General features: G+C 42.1%; 1 protein-coding gene across 5 annotated transcripts in view; it reads right to left on the reverse strand.

Moving 5' to 3' along the window:
• Window positions 1-22,520, reverse strand: part of KIAA0753 (KIAA0753 ortholog) — a 54,112-nt gene that overhangs the window by 9,272 nt on the left and 22,320 nt on the right. For 3 of the 5 annotated variants that reach the window (XM_046676602.1, XM_046676603.1, XM_046676601.1), the window contains exons 8-15: window positions 17,001-17,233; window positions 15,261-15,427; window positions 13,347-13,466; window positions 12,187-12,276; window positions 8,518-8,596; window positions 7,373-7,456; window positions 4,313-4,498; window positions 3,076-3,157 (exon numbers count right to left, since the gene is read on the reverse strand). In XM_046676602.1, coding sequence (XP_046532558.1) covers window positions 3,076-3,157; window positions 4,313-4,498; window positions 7,373-7,456; window positions 8,518-8,596; window positions 12,187-12,276; window positions 13,347-13,466; window positions 15,261-15,427; window positions 17,001-17,233 — 1,041 coding nt within the window. Of the gene's footprint in view, window positions 1-1,681; window positions 2,391-3,075; window positions 3,158-4,312; window positions 4,499-7,372; window positions 7,457-8,517; window positions 8,597-11,862; window positions 11,959-12,186; window positions 12,277-13,346; window positions 13,467-15,260; window positions 15,428-17,000; window positions 17,234-22,520 lie in introns of those variants that run through there. The other 2 variants (XM_046676605.1, XM_046676604.1) reach the window with 2 other exon arrangements.

The raw sequence follows: 22,520 nt of genomic DNA on the forward strand, positions 1-22,520 counted from the left end.
CTCCCTGGGCCAGACTTGTGCTAGGAGCAGCAGGGGACACAACTGAATATGACAAAGTCTCTGGCCTCAAAGAGTCTGTGGCTTTGTTGGCTGAGGTAAGACCCCCCACACACAAACTGCTCTACCACATGGCAGGACATGCCAGAAGTCCAGGAGAGTTCACAGGCAGGGAGGGAGGAAACTCCAGTATAGGAATACTGTGGAAAGCACTGCGCGAGTAGGGTCACGCGAGCAGGGTCGTGAAGAATGCGTGGATTGTCATGTGAGCATGGAAATGGAAGCTGGAGCAGAGCTGGAGGGAAGACAGAATGTGAGCAAAGGACAGAGCGCTTGAAAACTACATAAAACACAAAAGGAACAGATTAGCATGGTGTTTCGATGGCCCATCCTTCTGTCAAAATTTGACAGGGAGAATACTCTTTCTAAGAGAACACCCCCAACTCATATTTTTGAAAAATTATCTGTGATGTAGGCTGCTACTGTAAACCTTCTGTACCCACAATTTCCTTTACATCCCTGAAAACGCATGGCACTTAGATTCCTTCAGAGGTAATGTTTAACCACGTTTTACTCTCCTCCTTTCACTGAGTAAGGCAGTAAGTGATAAGCATGAGTCAAACAGAATTTGGGTGACGCATCCCAGCCAAGATTGTGATAGCAGCCTAGCAACTGCAGCCAAAATGAGTATGTGTGAATTTTTAAGAGTGGAGGAGAAAAGCGAGAGTCTTTTCAACAAATGGATAACTATTATGAGGAGAAAAACGAACCTCAACCTCTACCTCAAACCATAGGCAAACTCTTACTCAAGATGGATCACAGACTTACACAAAAAAGCTAAAACCGAACAGCTTCTAGAAGAGAACAAGAGACCCTCCTCAGCTTGGGAGTAGGCACAGGTTTCTTAGATCAAAGAAAATAAAAACCGTGTAAGAAAAAATTCATGTTAGACTTTATCAAAATTAAAAATGTCTGCTCATAATAAAACACACTTGGGAAGATACACAGGTGAGCGTCAGATGGGGCCAGCATTCGCAAACACTTCTCTGAAGAGATTAGCGGCCGCTGGGGTGAGAGGAGGGCGGGCGAGAGCGGCTGCCAAGGGCCGCAGGGTTCTTCTCAGGGTGAAAACGGGCCGGAATCAGGCAGCAGTGACGCCTGCACAACTCTGCCACTATACTGAAAACTAGTGACTGTACACTTTAAAAGGGTGAATTTTATGGTACGTGCGTGAATTCTCTCTCAGTAAAGCTGTTGTTTTAAAAAAAACCAGGGCCAGCCCGGTTGCCTAGTGGTTAAGTTCGGTGCGCTCTGCTTCGCCAGCCTGGGTTCGTTCACCAGGGCAGACTTACACCACTCGTCTACCAGTGCCCATGCTGGGACAGTGGCTCACATACAAAACAGAGAAAGACTGGCAACAGATGTTAGCTCAGGGCAAATCTTCCTCAGCAAGAAAAAAAAAAGAAACCAATATATATTTGACAAAGAACTTGTACCCAGAATGCAGAAAGAATTTCTACAACTCAAAAATAAAAAAACCCACTTTAAAAAAAATGTACAAAAGATCTGGACATTTCACAAAAGAAGATATACAAATGGTTAATAATCACTTGAAAATGTTCTAAACAGTATTATTTATCAAAAGAAATTAAAACCACAATGAGCTATCACTATGCACCCACCAGAATGGTTACAATTAAAAAGACTGACAACATCAAATGTTGGCAAGGATATCAAGCAAGGAACTCAATGGAGACGGGAATGTAAAGTGGTACAGCCACTTCGGGGAAAAGTTTGGCAGTTTTTTATAAAGTTAAACATACACCTATCCCATGACCTGGCAAGTCTATTCAGGTATTTATCCAAGGGAAATAAAAACTTATGTTCACACAAAGACACGAATATATTCATAGCCGATTTATTTCTAACAGCCCCAAACTAGGAACAACCAAATGCAGATCCACAAGCAAGCAGACAAACTCCATGTGGTACATGCATACCCTGGAATACTACTCAGCAATAAAAAGGGATGCAGTTCTGATACAAGCGTTGCAGGCTGAATGATGGCCCCCCAAGATGTTCCCATCTCTGGCAAGAGGGACTTGCCCAGTTAAGGGTCTCTGGATGGGAGAGGGAACCGGGTGACCAGAGCAGGCCCTGAACGTAATCAGTGTGCTGCTCGCAGGCAGGCAGAGGAGGAACTGCCTGCAGAAAGGAAGGCGCCGCAGTAAGGAAAGCAGGGTCTGCTAACGGCCACAAGCCAGAGGGGCTGGCGGCCTCAGAAGCTGGAGGAACGGAACCACTCCTCCCATGGACTCTCCAGAAGGAAGCAGCCCTGCCAACACCTCGAGTTTAGTCCTTTAAGGCTCACGTCAGATTTCCAACCTCCAGCGCTGTAAGAAAATAAATCTGTGTTTTAAACCACTTAATGTGTGCTTTAACTTGTTACACACTTAAATTTGTTACAGTGGCAACAGGAAATAACACAGATAAATCTATAAAACCTCATGCCGAACGAAAGAAGCCTTAGACAAAAGAGTACACGCAGGTATCATCGCGTTTACATGAAATTCTAGAACAAGCAGAATGAATCTACAGGAAAAAAGCACAGCGGCAGCCTGGGCAGTGGGGATCTGACTGGAAGGAGCACGAGGGAACTTTCTGAGGTGCTGACACAGTCTACATCTTGCTAGGGGTGTGGAGAACAAAGGTGTATCCATTTGTCAAAACCCATCAAACGACACAGTTAAGACTTGTGCATTTTATTATATGTAAATTTTATCTCAAAATGAAAAACATCCATAAATAAATGTTAAACTCTAGTTGATGATACACATGTTAAAATATTTAGGATGACATGTACTGACAGATGCAAGTTACTCTGAAATGCATCCAAAATAAGAAAAATTAATGGATGAATACAGGATAAACAGATATTTAATAATGCAAATAGAGCAACATGTTAATTATAGAATCTAGAAGGTGGGTATATGGGGGTCCACTGTATGATTTTTTTCAACTTTTCTGTACGTCTGAAAATTTTCAGAATGTTGGGGAAAAAAGTGTGGGAACACTCACCATTTTTTTCTTTCTGCATCCAAAGATGAGGATCAGAATACACAATTTTATTATATCTTTGGCGAACTGTCTCCTGGTATTTCTTTAAAAAAAAAAAAGTTGAATTTATGAGAAAATTGGTTTCGTCACAAACCAGAACTAGTAAGGATGTAACAGTTCGGCAGACACACTTGACACAGACACACTGCCAGAAACGGGTGTCTGCCAGGCCAGGAAGCGGTTGGTTCATGAGGTGAGGTCTAAAATAAAATGAAGCAATTAATCCAATAAATCTCATCTAGACCAGCACTGCCCACTGGAACTTGCTGTGATGATGGAAATGTTCTCTATTTGTCATGTCCAGTATAGTGGCCACTTGAACTGTGAGTAGCGTGTTTAATCTTAATTAGCCGACGTTTAAATACCTACGTGCGGCTAGAGCTACCATTTTGGACACTTCAGGTCTAGACAGTTTCCCCCGAGAAGGGAAAATCAGTTACAAGACTAGCATAAACTGCATCTTTAAATTTTCAAAAAGCCACAAAAAATTGTCTTCCCTCTAATGTTTCTACTTTCTACTTAATTTGCTGAGTACATCACCAAAATGAGATTTAACCATGGTGCAGTTAAAAAGAAAATGCTGACTCAGGAGCCGGGAGACAGGATTCGCACCCCAGCTCTGGAGGGAACTTTTTGGGGACCTTGGCTACATCCCTTCCTCCCTGACTGTGTCTCAATTTCCTGCTCTGAACAATCCAGGGGTTGGACTGGGTAATGTCTGAGACCTACAATGCGTTGAGAAAAGCATTCTAAAGTAGCATCATGGGAATTAAAGAGGGTAAAATTATCTGTGATATGTCAGGATCACACGCTACAGGGTAGCAGAGGTAAGTGAATAGCATTTACAGGCTGAGGGATGAAGCGGTCAAGGGTCCCATTTGTGGACCCGGGCTCTGGTCCCAGGGTTTGTCGAATCTCCTATCAGTGCTATCGGGGGATAATAATGACGGTCACCTTCCTGAGTTATGCATCAGGTAATGTAATGATACTTCATACCTCATTTTACCCTTAAAAACATCCGAGTTATTAGAGAGGGTAAGTGACTTTACCGAGGCCACAGACGTGGTTGGCAGTCAAGCTGGCATTTAGAACCAGGACTATGTGACTGAAGCACCAGGCTACAGAAGCATGAGGAGGAGCAGCGCTCAGCAGAGGCCAGCACCCAGTGACCAAACAGAAAAGCAGCCCCAGAGCTTACCTCCATTTCCTCCATTCGGAGCATCATGGTCTCCAGACATGGGCCGTCCTTGCTGTCCCCCAAGGTGTCTGAGGCTTCAGACTCCAAGATCTTAGAGTGAGTCATAGCCCAGAGCTCATGAGCGCTATCTTCCAAAAAATGACCCAGCAGATGATTGTTACTGGGTTCAGAATCAACAGCTGCAGCCTACAAAACAAGGGAGGGGGATGGAAAAGCAATCCAAAGGAAACAGAAGAACTCAAAGATTAATGCTGATCATAATAAACCAACCACACAGTGATCCAACCAGCACAGTTTCTACGCAAAATCAAACCTCTCCTAAGCCCGTAAATATCAAAAGCAGTAACATCAGTACAATTTCCATCACAGTCATTTAAACGGTAGCATTAACCAAGCAATACCATTACTGTCCCTGTAAATTATCATTATTATCTGTTTTGCCAGTTACTAAAGCAAGTATCTCCCAGGCCACTACCTTCAATGTCACCTACTCCGGAGGACGTATCTGTTCTCTTTTGGTTCAACGCTTCTGTAAAACATCTGTTCATGGGAGCACAAAGCTCACAACTTTGTCTTTGCTTGAAACTTTCTAGCAATAACCCAGGAGAGTTTTACCAGGCTTTTTGACCTTCTATTCTTTACATTCACAAAGCACTTTTCAGTTTGCAAAGCATCTTTACATGCATCATATTTCTTTTGATTCTAATATATGTCTATAATCTGCTGTAATAGAGGCTTTTGCAAAGAATGTCTGCTAGGGAAAGGATCATATCAGGCTCTGGAATGAGACGTTTCTGGGCCTAAACCCTGGTTCTGCCCACTGGTATGCCTGCAACCGTGGGCAAGTTCACTCCACCTCTCTGGGCTCAGCCCTCTCATCTAACACAGAAATAATTATCTCATTCTTCAAAGTTGTAAGGCTTACACGAGTGCCTGCATGTTGGGACACTGAGCAGAGTGGCTGGCATGAAATAAGACACTCAATGAATAGTTACTGCCACAGCAATTTTGAAAACCTTTTAACAGTTCACAAAAGAAAATATATTAATGGCCAATAAAGATACAAAGAAATACTCAACCTTAATCAAAGTTAAAGAAATAAAAATCAGTTGAATAATCAATAAAATTACAAAAAACCTAGCAACAACTAAACCAATAACACCACAAGTTCAGTTAATGAAGGTGTGTGTGTGTGTGTACCTGTATGTGTAATATTTTTCATCTATAAAGAATGGAACATCAAGAATACTATGTGCCATTAAAAAAGATAAGGCAGGTCCCCATGTGTTGATATGTACAGACCACTAAAATATAAAGGAAGAAGCTGGGTACAGAACAGCATATGGTATCCATTTATGGGAAGGTTTAACTTTTTATATTATACTTTTTCTAAACTCTTCGAATTTTTAGCCATGTGCATAACTTTTAAATTTAAAAATAATACATTTGAGAAAAATATATTTCATGTGCCAGTTCAGTTAATGACAACAGCAGCCCCAACAGACAACTATGTTATACCCTTCCAAGAGCTTCTCCCTGGTATCAGAGATCACTCGTCTGTACGCAAATCTACTGAGAGCTGTATTTTACTTGTAAAGTGCAATGCGCCTTCTCCATTTTAGAGATAAGAATTCTGAGAATCTGTGTTCAAGGTCCCATAGCTTTTTTATAAGTTATCACAGAAAAATAATTCTTTTTACTTCATCATGCCAACTTCAATGAGTTTTTTTGTTTGTTTGTTTTTATTCAGTTATTTATAAACATTCACTCTTGACCGTGCTGCCTGGGAAACTCTTTGCAATGATGCTGACATTTAACAGCAGCCCAGAATACCAGAATACTAAATAGTGGTTAGAGCTACTTTTCTTTTCAATAAATTGTATTAAAGACCATTTAATGCCTACAGAATAATTCTTATACACGAGGCTGGCTGATCATTCCTAGTAATATTCAAACATGTCTACTTAAGTGACAGCATTTATAATCACTTCATTTTTCTTTCATATTAAAATGCCATATGGAGTTGCCTCCCTTGGTTAGATATTAGTCTCATTATTTTGCCAGGAAAAAAGTGTCATTTGGTGGCTATGCTGCACAGAACACTGAACCATAGCACACTTGATCTGTAAGAGCTAAATGTAGGCTTTCAGCTTCTAGTCTTAGAAGCCTCCTCACAATTCTGTCACAAAATACTCATACAATAAAATTGTAACCACGAAGATTATGAAAATATGCTGCAGCTAAAATATCACTTAATAATTAGAATAGGGATACATTCTCGAAATTTCCTTTTCTCCTGTTCCAAAGGCTCTAGGGCTCGTGGAGCTTTATTTAACTCCCTTCTACCTCTGAAACCTTCACGCTTGCTCCGCCCTTTATTGTTCTGGGCACGTAAAGCACTAACTTCTTTCCAGCTTCCACAGAGAGTCACTGGAGGCAACAGGCACCTTCCACTCCACAGACCCAGGCCTAGGCAGGGTGGGGACAGTCCACAAATGTTAAACACAGGTCCTCCAGAGGAAGAACACAGTGGTGACAACTACAAAATATGTTTTCATTTTTCTCAGATGTTATTACTTTCTCCTGGGCCACCTTTTCTCTCTGCTAGGCTAGACACTGGTCATTACTAGGCCGCCAAAACATGTTTGCCTAACAATAAATATTAGGCCCTAAGTATAAAGGAAATTAAGCCAATAATGAGCAAAACTCGGTTGAATGAAAGGAAATGAGGGTGCCTATTCTTCTGCTGCAAGCCATCAATATTCAGGGTCACGCAGTGCACCCACATTCTGTCATCAGGAGGAGGGGAGAAGAGCTACTGACAAAAACCTGTGGCTCTAGAGATTTCTGTGAGCTGTTTGCGAGGCTGGTCTAAATCACAATGCTAAATATACTCTGCAAGAATTAACACACCAAATGTGAAAAATAACGTCCACCTTCTCGAATAGGATGATCTAGTGTTTGCAAAGTAATCTGCCTGTCATTCTCCTTACAACCGAAGACATTACCCCACAATAGTACCAGTGTCAGCCCAGAATGCCGACACCACACCACACACACCTCCTCTGCAGGCTGGGCTGTCGCTGCGTCTACTGATGGCTGATCCTTCAAGTGAGTATCTGCTTCCAGAGAAGAATTGACTCTCTATTAAAAGAGACAGGACATCCATGAATTATAAAAATTTACAACCCACATTAGTACAAATGAATTCTGTTACCAGAATAGCTTCTGTGTCGAACCGCCATCAGCTTCAGCTACATTAGGCTTTTTGCAGCAATTCAAAGCACTTTGTCCTCATGAAAATAAATGCCATGAGCTTATCTTGGCTTTCGGCCCCCTTTCCTTCCTCACTTTGTAAACATTGTCAGGGTAGCTGTGTGTTTTTAGGAAATTATCCAACTTCTCTGTTCCACAGTTTTCTCATTGGTAAATGAGGTTGCACAATTTGGTCTCTAAGAGCCCTCTTCAGGTCTACATTCCTGAGATTTCCGTGGACTCTAATGATAATTTAAGATTTCTTAAACTGAAGATACAGAAATTCAGTGGTCCATTCAGGGACCCAGAACATCACTTGTTCCACTTAAGATTCTAATATCCTCCTGTGGCCTTATCTATTCATAGAACAAGACTGTTTCTATTTCAAGGTGGATCTACAGGGTCTGACTGCAGCATTCAGCTTCCTGCTTACAGGAGGATGGCACAACCTGTTGGTGATGCTGAATGCAACTTCATCTTCAAGAAAGGACTGGTTTGTGCACAGAAGCTGTCCTAACATTACTCTCCTTTGGAAAAATAAAGCCAATCATTGCAAACCACGCAGGTAAAAGAGCACAGGACTAGCATGGAAGCAGTTAACTGAACACTAACATCACCAACACAACTATTTGATTAAGAAAGGAAACTGCAATCTGAACTCATTCCCCAAACTAAAATCTCACCTTTCTCAAAAGTGGGACTTTCGCTCTCTTCCCGTCTTCACCCCTTACCCACAACGGAAGACACATCAGGAGTGTGCGGTGGCCTGCAAGGCCCAAAGTGGCACCTGCAGCACTGTGCCCAGACTATGCGACACAGTACAGGCCAGCGCTGCAGCCTCCAGCTGCCAAACAGACACTCAGCCCTGCCAAGGGTCAGTGTGACCTCTGGAGCAACTCTTTTTATTCTAGAACTTCCAAAAGGCAAGCAAATGAGATGAAGTAGATTACCTGGGCCTTGACCAGGAGAGGCTTCAAACGCTCCAGAACTGCCTTCTCTACCTTGTCTGCTAACTGGGTGGCAGAATCACTATTTAGAAATAAAATTGAAAATTAAAATCAAAAGCAAGAAAATATCCTACTGTGCATATTTATTTACCACTCCAGGTGAAGAGGAATCAAATGATTATAAAAATCGCAATGTTTCTCTATTTTTAATACCCATACAAGTCCCCTGGGGATCTTGTTAAAATGCAGATTCTGATTCGCTTAATCTGAGTGAAGCCTGAGATTCTGCTTTTCCAACAGGCTCCCGGGTGATGCAATACCGCTGGTCTGGACCCCACTTTGAGGATATGGGTTTAGATAATACCTGAAGAAGTATGTTAGGCTCTGAGCACATTTGAAAAGAATAATGGCAGCCTTTAAACAACTAAAGAGGATGGAAGAATGAACAAATGAAACTAATTTTGTTCCCTTCCCAAACCCCAAAGTAAATAGAGTTAAACATAAACTCACAAAAACAAGGGGAAAAAATGGTGCTGGAAAACAGAAGGATGAAAGTGATAACTAACTTAGCTGATTGAGAAAACTGAATTCCAGGCCAGCAACGGGAAGAACCGAGAACCCAGCAATGTGCACCGCTGACTTCAACAGGCCCAGGACTGGTAGTACCAGGTACGGTTAGGCCTGGGAGTGAGCTGAGGCGGTGGTGTGAAGATGGAAGACAGGAGTCAAATGATGTTCGAGAAGTTAGATCCCTGGATCCCTTCCCTACTTTGCACAATTGGACAACTGCCTCTCTCGGACTCGGAGAGAAGTCCGGTCACTCGTTCCCTGGAGGGGTCTCTTGATTAGGGGATGCCAGTCACAGTTAAGGCTGTAGGTCTCACCCTACTGAAAAGAGGGGACTGCGTACGCATGCTGAAGGCCAAGCGGTAAGACTCACAGCCTCCCCCGACGCAGCTCCTAGGACACTGGCACCCAGAGGCTTAACTTGCAGGAGGGAGACCAGAAGACACTTCTCGGGACACTGTGACCCACCCAAAGGAAAGACCTGAAGACCACTCTGAGGGTCCTTAGCAAACAGGGCCGAGATGACCCTAGAGTAAAGCTCAAGCTCAATAATCCTTTCACCAGATGGTGCTAGAATAGCCAGATATCCAAAAGGAAAACAACGAACCTTGAGCAGTATCTCGTCTTACATAGAGAAACTAATTCAAAATGGATCACAGACATAAAAATAAAAGCTAAGACCATAAAGTATTTAGAAGAAGACACGGAAGAATATCTTTGAGACATTGGCAAAGTTTTTTCAGAGAGTTTACAAAAAAAAACTGTAAAATAAAAAATTGATAAACTAGTCTTAATCAAAATTTAAAACTTCTAGTCATCAAAAGACACCATTAAGAAGATAAACAGACAAGCCACAGTACTGGAAGGAAATATTTGCTGCTCATACATCTGACAAGGGCTCAAATCCAGAAAATATATAAAAAAACCTCTTAAAAGTAATTTAAAAAAGAAAAACAATAAAAAAATGGTCAAAAGACAGACACTTCACAATAAGCACTAGAAAAGGTGCTCATCATCATTAGACTTTAAGGAAACGCAAATTCTAACTACAATGAGATATCGCCACACTCTCACCAGAATGGCTAAAATTAAAAACACAGACAATACCAAATGTTAGCTAGGGTGTGGAACAACTAGAAAGGAACTTGCATACTAACTAAAAGTGGGAACAACCCAAATGTTAATCCAAAGAGAATGGATAAATAGGCTGTGGGATACTCATTCACTGGACTGCTACTCAGCAATAAAGTGGAACAGGCTCTATTTCACGGGGCAGCCCACTGTCCCACTGAGCAGGTTTCTTCCAAAGTCTGCTGTACCTGGTTCACTTCCAGATGCCTCAAATGTGGTAAGCCTTACGTTTGCAAGGACTCACTCGTGACCCTGCCCACTGACTTCCTGGGAAGTCACTTCATGCCTAACAACGGGAAGTGCGGGTCAGATTATGAGGCAGACTCCATTCAGCCTACTGTCCCCTGGGAATCTTCATCCAATACCAGCAGCGCTGCCCTTTCCTTGTTTAGTCAGGTTTGTGCCTGCTTCTCAGTTTTCAAAATTAATACATTGTGAGGGATAAATACACAGGTGATAGATTCATGAATATAGGTAATGACAAGATTAACACAGGACTCAGGCCAGTAATGACTTAGCTCTGGGGGAAAAGAAGGGGATGCAACTGAGGAGGGGCACACAAGGCGTTTTCAGAGTAGATGGGATGATCTCCTCCCTGGTTTGGGGAGGTGCATGGCTGTTTGTTTCAAAACACTTTGGACTGTACATGTGCATTTAGTATGTTCTTCTACGCGTATTTTTTTTTTAATAAAAAAAATATTCAAAGAGATAAACGGGGTACAGAGGATTAAACTTTTGCTATTTGGCCCAAAGGACAAGTGGGTAGGAGTCACACAGAATCCACTTCCAGCACAATCTAAGGTCGCACCTTCTAAAGCTAGAAACAACTGAGGAATGGAGCGCCTCAGATGGCGGTGACCACCCCATCACAGACGCTGGTATGAATATGTTGGACAGGTTACCTGGTGGAGATAGTCCAGAGGGGCTGAAAGCATCAGCTGGGGAGAAAGTTCCTTCAAATCCTAATATTCTGTGATTGTATAACCTGAAATCTTAATTATAGACAAAAAACCCCTCGGTCCTCTAGGAAATGAACTTTCTATCATGATTGGTGACAGAATGCATAGCTGTGTCAATGAGAATTCTGTTCATTTGACTTCGGGGTGAATGACCATCAGAGCCAGAAAAATGAGCTAAACTGTAGCAACAGCAACACCAAGCACACCTTCTCACAAACTTCTTCACATCTACAGTGAGGCAGTCACAACACTCCCGAGGGCGAACAGAGAAAGCAACCTCATTATAAAACCTTAGGCTGCATTCCAGCTGACACGTGAAGCAGGAGTATCTATACATTCACTCACACGAGCAGAACACGCACATCAACACTCTACCTGGCCATGAGAAAAGCACCTTGGAGGGCAGCACAAACACACACATATAAGACTCTGATCTTTCAAGACAGAACTTCCCCAAAATTGTACATGTTTTTCAGTTATTGTTCAAACTCCACACGAAAGAAATATGTCTTAGAAAAATAACGTATAGAATACAGGTAGGCATGCAGGTAATCATTCATTCATTTATTCATTCATTCACTAATTCATTCATTTAGTGAGGTTAGGCTTAAATATGGTCCAGGTTGGCTGGTAAAACTATCTAGACCGATTAGAATAGGCAAGCATTCGTTACTCTTCCTCAGAAGCAAACACATAGCTCAATTTTTGAAGTCTATCCCTTTCTTCAGTTTTGAGTTCATTCAATTCCTTTGTTCTTCTGGAAGCTTCAGCATCAAGCCAATCAAGCCTGGAGAATAATACAAAATTGTCATCCCAACTCCTCAAAGCAGCCAGGACTCCGATCTCGGCTCCACTGTCAGCTTCTTGGGTGACCTCAGATCTTTTAAGCAGGCAGACAGCCAATAAACATCAGAAGTGTGACTACATCTCTAAACAATCTCGAAGTTGTTAAAACAGCTAGATGATATAGAATAGGCCTGCTCTATCTTTCTCTACCTCAGAAACAGATACTTACCTCTGTTTTTGCATTTTGTCCATTTCTTTGGCTTTTAATTCTTCTAGTTCCTTCAATCTTTTGGAAGTTTCAGCATCAAGCCAAGCGAGTCTAGCAGACAGTACAAAAGAGTCAGACCAAGTGTGCCTCGATCTGCAGGGTGTCATTACCACAGAAAAGAGACCAGGAGTCAGGATTCCGCAGAGCGACAATTCTGGCTCCATAAAAGACTCAGTGCACAAGGCAACCTCTCTGTACCCAGCAAGCTCCCCATGAAAGGGTATAGGTAAAGAGACATATTTATGTGCAAACACACTCCTAGTTAGTGTGTAGAACAAAAACTGCCCACGAACATTCTCAAGAAAACCAGCCATCACTGTACTTAGGATTTCTTGTTCAGCTATAAAATAGAGCTGTTGCTGTATCTTCAAGTTTAGACAAAGAAATGAACTTCCAGGAGAGCCATAAGGCACAGTGAAGTCAAAAACAGACGGGAAAAGCCAACTCTGAACAATGTTACCGTATGTGGAAGGGCTCTGACTCTTTCCGTTTCAGATATGTGAATATTATCCAGTTACTTAATGGCCCACGATCATCTGTGCTTTCCCATAACTGCAAGAACAATTTCAGCCAAACGAATGCAAAGTGCCCTGTTTTCACTGCTCTCTTCTCATGGGATGGTCTCACCCCATCACCCCCTATTTAAAGCCTGTTCTTCAAGTCCTATTTCCCATCTCTGTCCACGAAGCCCAGATCTGTGCTGCAAGAAGCACCCTGTCCCCTTCTAAACTCAGTGCTTAAACCCTCAAGTTCTCAGGGTACAGATCATGTTCTATCTTAAACTATAATTAATGACATGTCTCCCTACTGACGTTAAATAAGCAGGGGCTGGGATTCTGACTTCTTTGTCCTTTTTTAAAAAAGTCTCCATAGAGCTCACAACTGTACCATATACAAAACAAGCAATTCGTACACAACTGATACATATAATTTCTGAATGAATGACATAAGGAGGAATAAAAGAGGTGTTCACTATCTAAGCTGCATAGTTTGACAGAAAAGTTTAGTAATTTATATTTCAAATAACCAACTTTATACATAAGAGAAGACGGAGTTCACTTTAGAATCTATATGAAAGGGACTCTCTAATTTTCAAAGATTTGAAAAACACCAGTACAAACCTAGCTGCTTCGTGCTCCACAGCACCTCTCAACTGACGTTCCTCTTGAGTGTCTTCCTGCTGGAGAGACTGTTCTTTTGCAGCATCTTTGGGGCTAGATTTCACCTTTCGCCAAGCAGCACTGCAAAAAACGGAAAAGTGTACCTTTGTAATCATTCACTCCACATCCAATGACTCACCAAAAGGTGCCAGCTCAGAGAAGATGAGCATTGAACCAATGGTGATCTACAGCCCGGGCCCTGAATGGAAGAAGAATGAGATCCTCCAGGATTCAGGCTCACCGTCAAAGGACAGCAGTCCTCCTTTGCTTCACAGAAGCAGTCAGTATTTTAAAGGAAAGAGGAATCGTCAATTACAGAACAAGGGGCAAATTTCAACAAAACCCTGCCATAATATAGATTTGGGTCACTACATTCCAGACTACAAAGCAACACTGTACCTTTTTCTTTTTCCTGCTGAGGAAGATTAACCCTGAACTAACATCTGTTGCTAATCCTCCTCTTTTTTTGCTTGAGGATGATTAGCCATGAGCTAGCAGGTGTGCCATTCTTCCTCAACTTTTACATGTGGGTCACCGCCACAGCATGGCTGACAAGTGGCATAGGTCTGCACTTGGGATCTGAACCTGAAAACTGGGCTGCTGAAGCAGAGCACACTGAACTTAATCACTATGCCACAGGGCTGGCCCCATCAACACTGTGCCTTCATAAGGCCTAATATGGGACTATGAACCTGGAAGCCTTATCTGCTCCCCTCCCCCACCCACCACACATACACTGTAAAAGACAGTCCACTGTATGTTTGGTTTGCAACATAAACTTCAACCAATTTATGTTTTCATGAACTTACCAACTGAAGTCACATCTCTATACTAACACATACATAAAAATACAGAATCTAGAGCAGAGAAATAAAAACAAGAAAGCACATTATGAAAACATAAGACCTGATTTTAGTCCCAGCTCTGCTATACAAACAAGACATTAAGTTCTCTATTGTTTATTCAACTCTGAAGTGAAGGCTGATGGATAAGCAGAACGATTCATTCGGAATCATTCAGAGTCTTAAGGGGAATTCATTCTGCTTCTCACCTGTCCCCTCCAGCCTCCCAAAAGGCGGGCCCCTCGAGTCACTGTCTTCTCACTCATCTCCTCCCACCGGACCGCTTTCTGCTGCCTGCTTCTTACTGCCCTCCCTCCTGGTTCTTTCCGATGTGCTTTCAAGAACTACGCACTTGTCCCATGGTAAACAAGCTCCCCTTCATCTTTAACCAGTTCCTCAGAGGCTCTCTCCACCTCAGGCCTGCTGCCCCTGGAGGACAACACCTTCTCTTTGCTCAGTGGAAGCGCGGCTCCTCATTCTCCATGTGCTATGAATGAGGGCGACAAGGCAGCACAGTCAGCACTACCCTAACTGTCCCCTCAAGTCAGGACAGTGGCTATGAAATGTGTATGGTGTTATAATTCCTAATTATCTTGACTTGGAATTAGAAATATTTTTAAATATTCAGCCCTTCAGCAAAGATTTACCTAATGCCTAAGATTTACTAAGCGCCAGGCCCTGTGCTAGGCACTGAACATTCCAGTGTGAGAAAGGCGCAGTTCCTGGCCGCAAGCAGCTGGGATCTACTGGGTGAAGAGACAAGTGAAGGGAAGCCCATGACCCTCATACAGTGACACATGTCCCCAGGGTGTTAGGGTGGCCCATGGTAGGTTACTCTACGCACAGTCAGGTAAGAAAAAGGAACCAACGGACTTCTAGACAAAAACCTCTCATGCATTACTCACCCAAATAAGTTTCTTCTTAATGAGAACTAAGGCTGCCGCTTTATTTGTGCTAAAGCAATAGATCACGTTTGATGTGCGGAGGAAAAATAAAATGACATACCCAAATGGTTCCTTGAATTTTGACATACCATTTGGGAGATGCCGGTGGGGAGGTGGGGTGTGGAGGTATCCAAGGAGCCCTATGGTCTTTCACGGGTTGTTGGTTCATTTTTAATCTGGATGAGACTGTTGTCCGTTGCAACCTGCTTTTGCTGTGAGCTTGGGTTGATCTACTTTTTTCAGCTTTGTGGAGCCCCTTTAAGAGATAAATATGAATTATAAAGCCAAATGGATATCAAAGAAACTGGTTTTAGCCTCTGGCTTACTGAAGCTTCAAGTGTCTCTATACTGTTCATGCACCCACTCAGCAGAAACCTAGATGTAAAGCACTGTGGCAGCAATCTGGGGGGGGGCGCAAACTACACTGAAGCAACCCTGGCGAGGAGAAGCGGGGAGGTGGCGGAAAACTGGAATTCCTGGCTTTGCCATCTTTTTTGATATATATATATATAAACTATATATAAAAAATATTATACTTATTTTTATATTTTTTCCTAATTAAACCAAAAACAAAACAGAGGGAAACTGTAAAACATTCTTGGTTAAAATACTTGACTCCTCAGAGTCTTAGGTTTCCCATCTGTAAAATGGGAGAGAATTTCCTCACAAGCTTCTAGAAGATTAAATCGGCTAACATAGGAGGATTTTGATGATGAAGGTCGAAAGGCATATGCCATCTGAATAGAGTGCACCAGGCTATTTTAAAATGCTGTAGAGAATAAGGCTGTCTCTGGAGAAGAGCGCCAAGCTGAATTCACACAGGCTCAATCCTGACTTCCCAATAGCCCTGCATAAGAATTTGTTTGGAAAGGAATAAAGACTTGATCCTAATCCATGATCTATTAGCAACTGGTAATAACTGTTAAATATCCTTTTTCTGGGGTCACCTGACCATATTCAGGTTTGCTACAGAAGCCTCTCGACAGCACCATCAATCGGCAGTAACTATATTAAAGGTATTTAGACTAGGAGGTGGTCTTCCGGTCAGTTCTCCACTGGTAGGGCCTTAAGTTAAATTTTAAATAGAAGCTCAAAAGATAATGTAGTTTTGGGGCCAGCCCTGTGGCTGAGCAGTTAAAGTTCTGCGTGCTCTGCTTCAGTGGCCCAGGTTTGCTGGTTTAGATCACAGGCGCAGACCTATTCCACTCATCAGCCATGCTATGGAGGCAACCCACATACAAAATAGAGGAAAACTGGCACAGATGTTAGCTCAGGGCTAATCTTCCTCAAGAAAAAGAAAAGAAAAAAAAGAAGGAGACTGCCAACAGATGTTAGCTCAGGGTGTATCTTCCTCACCAAAAAAAGAAAAAGGATGTAGTTTCAAGCAAGCTAGCTCCCAAAGCCATATTAGAAAATATTCACCCTAGGATGCCTTTTAATATTGAGTGATTATTATTTATCAATATTTAGCAGGAACCAAATCTTAATCCCCTCAAATTTCACATTTTCAAATCAGAAGCAGAAAAATACCTGAATTTTAAAATAGCCTGCCTGAGTAGAACCTTGGTAGCAAATTGGTCAGGACCTTACCAAAAGAGGACAAGAAACAACGCCGTCCTAGTAACAATATTAAAATGTTATTTTTTGTTAAAAAATAAACACAGTCTGGAGCCAAGCTCAGTCAGCTTAGTTTAGATAGATGAACTCACAGGCTCTGGCATTCAAATGTCTGAGAACTCAAATCCTGGCTCCACCGCGTACCAGCCTGTGTGACCCTGGACTAAGTCAGATTAGTACAAATGGGCCAAAAGAAAGAAGCAACTTCATACTTGCTGCAGTCTTGCCGGCGCCAGAGCCTCTTTCCTCCTACCAGGCACAGCCTCAGTCACAGGCTTACTTTTTGCTGCTCTTCTTCTTCCCAAGGCTAACGTCTCCTCTCTGAAGCCTGCATTCTGGTTTAGAATAGATGGAGCTTCTTCCGGAAGTACATCCGCATCTAATACGTCAAGCTCGCTCTCCAACCTCTGGGTCACCGGAAGCTCTCTTTCAGGTTGATACTTATCTACACGGAGATTTCAGAAGGACAAATGGAGGGAAACGCTATTCAAATCAAGGGATGAGAATGATGATCTACAGATGATACGCTCTAAACATCTATCCAAGCCCTGCTAAAACGGGGGGGTTTTGTCACCACGGTTGCTCCTCATCCCCTGACTCCACTGAACGTCACAGCCAACTCCCTGACTCTCATCTCCCGCGTTCACTCACTTGCCTGGCCCCTTGATCCTAACTCTAAAACATCGCCTGCACTTACCTCTGCCCTTCCTTCCCCTCTGCCACTACCCAAGGTCAGGCTTGCCTCATCCTCTGACTGTGATAACGGCATCTCCTAACTGAGCCCTTGTCTTCAATCGCACCTTCAGCTGGCTACCAAAACTGTTCTTCTAAATTGTAAATATTTAAATGTCACTTCTCAAAACCTTGGATGGCTCCTAATTTGATAGAGAATAAAGTCTGAACTCCATACATGACATTCAACCTGCAATACGAAAGGAAAGAAAACTATCTTTATTGGAAGGTGAGATCATGTTTTCTATATAGAAAATCCAAGAGAATCTACAGACAAACAATTACAACTAAGAAACGACTTCAGAAAGGTTTCTAGATAAAAGAAGAAAAATACACAAAAATCATTAATACCATTCCCACATATCAAAATAACTAACCACAGAAAATATATGAGAAAAGAATATCCCATTAACATTGGCAACAAAAACCATATGGCACTTGGGAGAAATCTAATGAAAGATGCACAAGACTTTTACAGAGGGGCTGGCCCTGTGGCCGAGTGGTTAAGTTCACGCGCTTGCTTCAGTGGCCCGGGGTTTTGCCAGTTTGGATCCTGGGCGTGGACACGGCACTGCTCATCAGGCCATGCTGAGGTGGTGTCCCACATGCCACAACTAGAAGGACCACACCTAGAATATACAACTACGTAATGGGGGGCTTTGGGAAGAAGAAGAAAACAAAAAAGATTGGCAACAGATGTTAGCTCCGGAGCCAATCTTTAAAAAAAAAAAAAGACTTTACAAAAAAATTCAAAGGTATTTTTAAAGGACATGAAAGAAGATCTGAGTAATTGCTTTAATGAACAAAAAGAATACCGTAAAGATGTCAATTCTCCCCAAAGTAATCTATAATTTCAAATGCAATTTCAATTAAAATCCCAACAGATTTTTTTTGTGGATCTAAACAGACAGATCCTAAAATTCTTATGAAGAGTACAATCCTAAGATAGCCCAAATAATTGTGAAGAACACCATGAAGTGGGGAGTGGGGCAGCCATGGAGTCTTACTCTACCAGAGATACAGTCTCAGGATAAAGCTGCAATAATTAGGGCAGTGTGGGAGTGAGGCAGGAACAGGCAGAAACCAACGAGGCAGGATGGAGATGACACAGGTGACATGACAAATCAGTGAGTATGACTGGACTGCTCAATAAATCATGCTGGGACCGTCAGCATCCACAGGTAACAAACAAAACAGGATCCTTGCCTCACACTGAACAACACTTAAATTCTAAATAGAATGAAGATCTAAATGTGAAAGAAAAACTTTAAAGCTTTTAGAAGAAAATATAAGAGAATATGATTATGACATCAAGGCAGAAAAAGCTTTCTTAAACTCGAACATAATACCAATGTATTTAAATTTAGTTACAGTGAACTACAATTTCCTTTTGATAAAAAGACACCATAAAGTCAACAGACAAGCCAGAGTCAGGAAGTAGATATCTGTAATGCATATAATTAACATAGGATTAATATCCAGACTATCTAGAGAATGTCTACAAATCTTCAAGAAAAATAAACAATCCAATAGAGAAATAGGCAAAGGATAGAAACTGCTAATTTAGAGAGAAAATCTGTCAATAAAAACATGAAAAGATGATCACAGTAATCAGAAAGATCCAAATTAAAACAATGAGGTACCATTTCACATTCATCAGATTGGGGGGAATTTCAATGTGACCATACCAAGCATAAACCAACAAGGACGTGGAAAGCATGTGCTCTCGCCAGACACTGGTGCAGCAATAAACCGGCCCAGCTGCCTGCAGGGGCAGCTCGACTGCTGCAGTGAAGCTGCAGACTCGCCCACCGCGCAGCCCGGCGGTTTCACTCCTAGGTACACCGCAGCCTAGAGGAACGCCCGCACGCATCCATGGGAAGACACGAGCACGGATACTCACTTCATCACGGTTCACTCCTAGGTACACTCGCAGCCTAGAGGAATGCCCGCATGCATCCATGGGAAGACACCAGCACGGATACTCACTTCATCATGGTTCACTCCTAGGTACACTCTCAGCCTAGAGGAATGCTCGCATGCATCCATGGGAAGACACAAGCACAGAAACCCACTTTGTCATGGTTCATTCCTAGGTACACTCTCAGTCTAGAGGAACGCTCACATGCATCCATGGGAAGACATAAGCATGGATACCCGCTTCATCATGGTTCGTAAGAGCAAAAAATTGGAAATAACCCAAACGCCCCTCGATAAGAACTGAAAATAAACTATGGTATATTCATAAAAGGGAAACCTATACAGCAGTTACATTAGTGAATCAGAACTCACAGATCAATATGAACAGGTCTTACACACATAAGTGGGGTCTGAAAATGCAGACTGCAGAATGACACATGCTGTAAGATAATCATTTACATGAAATGTATAGCATATGAAACAATGTACTGTTCACACACAGATACCTAAGCACCACCAGTATAAAAACAGAAGAGGTCCACATTATAATAACATCAAGAGTAACCTCTGATGAGGGAGGGAAGGAGATAGATGGGGAGAGAAATTTAAAGGGACTTCAGCCATACCTGTCATACTTTATTTCTAAAAGTAAATTCTGAAGCAAGTAAAGCAAAAATGTAAAAATTTGTTAAATCTGCGTAGTAGATACATAGGTGTTAATTATTTTCATTCTTTTTCTGTATGTTTTAAATATTTCACAATAAAAGGAGAACTCCATTTGGACTACTTTAACAGCAGTAGGTCAAGGGCCAGATTCCCCCACATCCCTTCTTTAATCTGGTACTTTTCAAAGCCATGGAAGTCACATAGCAAGTAACTATAAGCCAGAAGGAAAGAATGCTAAGACTAAATCCTTGGTCTATAAATTACTTATTAAACCCCAAGTTTACACACAGCAAAGCAACTCTGACCTCCAGGTCCTGATGCCTTTTCGGTTATGATTTATTTACAGAGATCAACATGCAAATGCAGCACCAGTTCCAGGGGCAGCTGAGTTTGAGGACACTGCTGGTAGTGGGGAGGGACACCATCCTTCCATCTGACAAGTTGTTCTAATGCAATCAACCATTGCAAGAACATTTCTGAAGCCACTCAAGAACTGCACCAGCCAACAATGACATCAATCACGAGAGCAACTCAGGCTCACATATGCATCCCCGCTGCAAAGGGCAGAGAGCGTTCCACCCCCAAGGGCTCCCTACGGCTTTCTGGGGGTGAGGGTTAGGTAGGGACGAGAAGACCGTAGGAAGGCAGAATGGACGACTTTGGTAGAGTGATATCTAAAACAGAAACAGAAAACGTAACTTTCTGAAATCCAGCTATAAGGACAAGAAGAAAAACACAAATAAATAAAAATGAGAGCTACCACATCCTTCCCCATGAGGAAATGTAATAAATCTGCAAAGGGGCTAACTATAACCATGCCCCAATGTGTAATAAAGATGATGATTATTATCTCTTACATCTGCACAAGACTTTTTCAGTTTATAACATAATTCACATTCACATTTGAACCTCAGCAGACACGCAGAGTGGACAGTGATCACTACACTTTTCAGATGAGGAAATGACAGCTGAGCATTTTACTCAAGGTCACAAGTAGAGCCAGCAGCGGCAGAGCCACGTCTTCTCTCGACCCAGGGCTGGGCCCGAGCCCGTCGGGGACTGTGGAGCTGTTCAGCATAAACACATTTTCCAGATACCTGAAGCCTGCTTACTTCATGACCTCGCAGCTTTATTATTTTAAAAATTGACAAAACTCATTTTTAAAGATTTTATTTTTCCTTTTTCCCCCCAAAGCCCCCAGTACACAGTTGTGTATTTTTAGTTGTGGGTCCTTCTAGTTGTGGCACGTGGGATGCCGCCTCAGCATGGCTTGATGAGCGGTGCCACATCCACGCCCAGGATCTGAACCAGAGAAACCCTGGGCCGCTGCATTGGAGTGCGCGAACTTAACCACTCAGCCACGGGGCCGGCCCTGACAAAACTCATTTTTAAATGGCTACCAAAGATTTTTTCCTTCAGTTAGAATACGCATAACATAATAGAATCTTTTCTTAATAACTTGAGATTATTATGATGAACTAAAAACATCTTACATCTTTATAGCACTTAGTAATTATCTAATTTGCTATTTACAACAACTAAGCCAGTCACATAGGATAAGGACTATTATCCCAATTTCACAGATGAAAAAATTAAGGTTCAGAGAGATTAAGCCATCAAGCCAGGTCACAAAATGACAGAAGTGGGACTAGAAGCGGGGTCTTTTCAGTCTACGTTTTCCTGCTGGTGGTCTGTCTGCCTGCTTTCCCAAATTTGTTCATATGGTGAGCTTTAGATCAGCAGGTTTTCCAAATTCTCTCTCTGAAGCTTGTCCTAATTTTCTAACTCATTTAGGAAACACATCTCTGTGTAGAGGCCTGGAAAGTTCTCCACACTTCCTCCAGAGTTTCATAAGTGAGCCCCCAACAGCCAGAACTCAAGTTCTGTGATTGCTGCTCAGAAGCCTTTTCTTATTCAATTACACTTCCGCACAGAGTCTCTCACCTAAGTGCCTATGGGCCAGACACTGGGCTAGTCACAGAAGACGTGACTGCAAGTAGACACGATACTTGTCCTGAAGGGAAAGGCTGGCAAAAGCAGACTCTGGTTAAAAGGAAGAGACTATATTAGTTCTACCTGCTACCAGCAAAGGGAAGAGAATATCACATTATAGTGAATAACTATCGAACAGTAAGTGCATAAATTAGGTTTTGTTACATTCACGTTAGAGGTGGTACAGTAAGCTATGAAGGTTCCACAGAATTAGTGGCAGACTGAGAAATAAATCAAATAAAAACCAGACTGATACGCAACTTTCAAATCAGTAGAGGAAACAAAATGAAACAAGAAAAACTTGATTACTGGAGTAAATTACAACAAAGGAAAAAAACCCTGGCAAATGAAAACCATAAAGTAAAGTGGAAAGAAGATCAAACGTGTCATTAATCTCAGTAAACGTAAGCAGGTTAAATGTA

The sequence above is a fragment of the Equus quagga genome, chromosome 11 (assembly GCF_021613505.1).
Source record: "Equus quagga isolate Etosha38 chromosome 11, UCLA_HA_Equagga_1.0, whole genome shotgun sequence".
NCBI lineage: Eukaryota > Metazoa > Chordata > Mammalia > Perissodactyla > Equidae > Equus > Equus quagga.